General features: G+C 34.0%; 3 protein-coding genes across 3 annotated transcripts in view; 2 read left to right on the forward strand and 1 right to left on the reverse strand.

Annotated features, from left to right (window-relative positions):
- Positions 1–921, forward strand: part of LOC105621157 (PHD finger-like domain-containing protein 5A) — a 3391-nt gene extending 2470 nt beyond the window's left edge. Inside the window, exon 4 of the mRNA XM_012202625.1 lies at positions 684–921. The gene's annotated coding sequence lies outside the window, so the exon portion shown is untranslated. The remainder of the gene's footprint in view (positions 1–683) is intronic.
- LOC105621155 (histone H4 transcription factor) lies at positions 294–2399 on the reverse strand. The gene is made up of 5 exons (XM_012202624.1): positions 1917–2399; positions 1327–1663; positions 941–1256; positions 583–880; positions 294–518 (listed from the first exon to the last, which is right to left on the reverse strand). Exons 1-5 carry the CDS (start codon positions 2397–2399, stop codon positions 294–296), a joined length of 1659 nt encoding a protein of 552 aa, XP_012058014.1.
- Positions 2400–3544: 1145 nt separating this feature from the next.
- LOC105621158 (tRNA modification GTPase GTPBP3, mitochondrial) overlaps positions 3545–4674 on the forward strand; it is a 5922-nt gene continuing 4792 nt past the window's right edge. Inside the window, exon 1 of the mRNA XM_012202626.1 lies at positions 3545–3755. Coding sequence (XP_012058016.1) covers positions 3545–3755 — 211 coding nt within the window. The remainder of the gene's footprint in view (positions 3756–4674) is intronic.

The raw sequence follows: 4674 nt of genomic DNA on the forward strand, positions 1-4674 counted from the left end.
ATATATATATATATATATATATATATATATATATATATTTTATTGTTCTTGCTTTGTAAATTGATATACTTTATATTGTTCTTGCTTTATAATCATAAACATTTTAAAAAATATAAGGTGATAAATAAAAATAAAGTTTTTCAAAGTGAAGATGCGAGGTAAATAAATTTACGTTGCACATTTGTATCAAAACTAAATGTAAAGTACATAACGCCTACAATGCAAAATCATAGAAAGAATACATAATGTAATAATATAAAAATACAAAGAATATTTTTCTAAAGATATCAAACTTATGTTAAAATTAGCAATGGTTTTTCCGATGGCGGTAGTTCTTTTGTTTCTTGTATCTCGACGATCTCCTGTTTTATGATATTCCCTTTTTCGTCTACATCATCGATAGATATTAAAATATTAGATATAACAGGTACAAACTTGTCAACGCCATTCTCTGCCGTTTCCTCTTGAGAATCTTGTGCAGCTTCTTTCATTTCTTCTTCTGAATTATCTTCAACAATCTGGAACAAATCATTATATGAATGGAAGAAAACTATTAAATAATGTTAAGTTAATGAAATTCACTTTTACTGTTGTCAGCGAGGTAGTTTGATTGAGCTCTATTTTATATTTTTTATCTGGTAAATCCGCCTCTTCGACGGGCAACATGTTTTCTTCATCCACAGCTTCGTATCGAACCATCTGTAGCCTATAACATCCGTCTTCTTCCTGCGTATAATGGAAGCGTTTGTGTCCGCTGGGCAATTGCAATCGATGGGCTTCTATAAGATGCTTTGTCAATCTATAGCTCTTTCGATATTTAATCGGGCATTCGTGACAACAGTACCATCGCACCGCTAAACTATGTACTCGTTCTAAGTGCCTGTAATATATTCAATCATCAAATAAAGAATAAATCATTAATGAAGAGCTTTATGATTACCTATCCAAGGTGTAAGCTCCTTTGCACGTGTAAAGACATCCCTCGAAGTAGCAAGAAAAATTCGGTCCATTAGTATGGACAGTCATATGAGAATCAAGATCCTGTTGCGACTTGGCAGCATGCGAACACAATTGACATGGAAATGTTCTGGTTGACATGTGACGGTATCTGACGTGTTTTGCCAAGCCCGACGGCGATTCACAGCTCATGTCACATAGAGTACATTTATAATTGAACACATGAGATCTCATGTGATCACGCAAAATTCCTTCGGTCGGATAAAACTTGTTGCAGTGTGAACAACGGAATCCTTGCACTGTAAATTCATAATGTATTGGAAGAAAATGAAAAAGATCATTCATCAGAACGTACGATGAATTTATTACCTTCCAAGGGAATTTGTCGCTGGCAATGTATGTGAAATTTCGTCTTTGAGGCGAACGTGACACCGCAGTCTGGGCAGGCAATTATTTTCTCTTTGGTATGACATCTTACATGATCTCGTAATTTGTATAAGCTAGTATATTTGCCATTGCACCCGGTCCATTTGCAATCGACTCCGTCTTTGATTCTGTTGCCACGCGGGCAATCAGTCATGTGTACAGTAACATGATACAAGTACATTTGATAATTTGTGAACAGTTTCAAGCACTCTTCCCATCTGCACAAATGTGGAGGTGGGGAATCTAAAATGTTCTTCCATTCTGCATCTCTATGACATTTCTGCAAAAAAATCCTTAATTTTTAACATTTATTCCACTGATGTGAAGGTTTTCCAGCAATAGACACAGTAATCATTTCCACATTTGCCTGAATTGTAAAAATTTATACAATATAGTTAGGCACCAAAACTTGCCTTGACTGAATACTACTCTTTTCACCAATTTGTAGTGAATGTTTAAGATTGACAAACAAGAAGGTAATGATTTGCTGTGTCATCTATGTCTTTTGCTGGAAAATATCCATCATTACTTACGGGTAGTTTGATTTTTGCGCGAACATTGGATCCAATACACTTCAACTTAGTGTGATAGGCATGATAATTGACATGCCGTATTACTTCGTCGTCTACATCGGTGTTATATGGACAATCTTTCCATTGACACACATATACCTCGTTATCGTTTTTTATGCTTATTTGTATGTTAGGTATGTGACTCGAGACATGCCTCAAAAATTTGTCCAAATGATTGCTGCGAAACGTGCATTCCTTCCACTCGCAGATCAGATCCAGCACTTCGTCCTTCAGTTGCGTTCCCACTTTACGTTTTTTCCCGCCACATTCTGAGACGGAATCGAATTCCGAGTCCGTGTTGTACCAATCATCGCACTCCAATTCATCTAGCTTTTGTTTGAGGGAGTCCTCTTTGGTATAGAAACAATTCTTTTGGGATTCCACCCAGTTGCCGCATCTATCTAGCACTACTTCGTTTGCCATCAAATCCTCTAAATCCTCCATTGTGCAAGGATAACAAATTTAACGTTACGTCTTGTACGTCTGGAACGAACGTCTTGGGTATTAATCAAGGATACATACTAGAAAAAACTTTTAGAGTAAATTTTATTCTAAGTGAAATCTCACTTTAAAGAAAACTGAATTACTTTTTTTCAAGACTAGAGGATCCAGTTTTACAATTCATTAACTCTTAACCGAGGTTTAATTTATTTTTCATCTTTTTCCAATTCTAGCATCAGAAAAAGATGAAGAATAAGTTGAATCATGATTAAATTAACCATGAGTTGTGAAACTGGACCTATAGCTTAATTTTCATTCTTTTTAGTGAATTTCCACGCTAAAGCCTAATTCCACACTTAATTCTTAACCGAGTTAACTCTTAACCAAGGTTCAACTTGTTTCTCATCTCTTTCCAATTCTAAAATTAAGAGTTAACTGCTTGATTAACCGTAAGTTGTGGAACTGGATCTAAAGAATTTAAAATGTAATTCAATAACGATTACCCTTGTAAATCTTTACTTATATCTTATGAAAACTCCTAAGTTTTACAGTTGAAGTACAGAATACAAATAAACCTTCGTTTTATAACAATTGATAGAAGAAGATTTAAAATTTTTTCCTTATAATTTAGAATTTCATACTCTATACATTTTTTTAGTAGACTCTGACTCTAAAGAGTGAAAATTGAGCCAATCTTAAAAAAGAGTAGTTCAATTTTCAATCTTTAAGAATTTTCAATCTTTAAGAGATTTCATTCTTCAATAAAATTCACCTTAAAAGTTTTAGAAAGCATCTAGTATCAATCATAAAGATTAAAGATATAACCGTCTAAAATTTTTCACTTCAGGTCTAAATAATCCGTTGCTGTAATCTAAGATTAAACGTACTGTTGCAGCGCGACATGAAATGGCGATCGTGACGATCGATGGACGAAAGGAATTTTGTTGAATCAGAAGCAAATAAGAGAAACTACCGATTCCTAACTACTTCCAATCAAGACAATACTGATCTCTGCCGCGCAGCACAGCGTTCGTTTCCGGCAGTCTCGCCGTATCTCACCGTGTGAATTGTGATTCCACAATCGCTATCTCTTCGTAGTGCACTGTCGTCCGTCCACTTGTCTTACTCGCTCGTCAGCTTGTCGATACATGTCGACATTTCGTCTGATGAGCAATAAACTCGTTATGCGCCTGTTCTCGTCTCCGACGAACCTTCGCGAGCGTTTCTATTCCCTCATCCGTGGATCTTCTCGAAGCGCGCGGTTTGTCGTATCGCGTGGAACGTCGTGCTATTGTCACTTTACCGCCAACTGTCCTGTGAGCGATCGCAAGGGCACGACCATCTGTGCCCTGTCTTCCGGTTATTACACTTACACTTTGTCCGGCGAAAAAGAGGGAGGGTGAATCTTGACACGCTGATTCTCGCAAATTTCCCAATAAGTTTTCTGGCATTTTTCTGACAGGTTAAGGCTCGCTGGCTTGGATCGCGTGTCTTCTCCCCTCCCTCTGATTCGCATCACATTGGTCTTATATACTCTTTTTTATTAGTGTAGATTTAACTTAACTTTTTTTATCTTTTTTTAGTTCTAAAAATGATACCCGTTTTTACCAATGTTATTTAATTTTCATCTAAAGAATTTTAAAAAAATTGAAGAGCAAGTTAAACCGAAATTAAAATTAATCTACATTGATAGAAATGAACAATAATCAGTTCCTCAAAAGAAACTTGAATTCGAATAACTTAATTTATGTTGCCATCAATGTAGATTAACTTCAATTTCGATTAAACTTACTTTTTTAGTTCTAAGAATTAAAAAAAGAATAAAAATCTTTTATAGTTCTTAAAAATTAGAAAATGATAAAAGAGTAAATTAAACCGAAATTAATCTACATTGATAGAAATTTAATTATATAATTATATAATTCGTCGATTTATATTTATTTCTAACAATGTAGATTTACTTTAATCTTTAATTTATTCTTTATCTTTTTTAATTCTTAGACCTAGAAACAAATGGAAAGTATAAATTAGTCATGATGGAAAGTTAATTTACATTAACTTTAGAAAATGGGCATTAATCTTTTTTTCCATACGTTCAACAGCAGAAATTTTGTAATTCTGTTCGCGCAAACAAAAGAAATGAGTATTACTTGATGTGTAAATTACCTGCAGAACAAAAACTAACAATATATATACACACATATATATATATATATGTGTGTGTATATATATTGTTAGTATTAAAAATAATATTATATATATGTATATGTATATATAT

Source organism: Atta cephalotes (genome assembly GCF_000143395.1).
Source record: "Atta cephalotes unplaced genomic scaffold scaffold00032, whole genome shotgun sequence".
In the NCBI taxonomy this organism is placed as follows: Eukaryota; Metazoa; Arthropoda; class Insecta; order Hymenoptera; family Formicidae; genus Atta; species Atta cephalotes.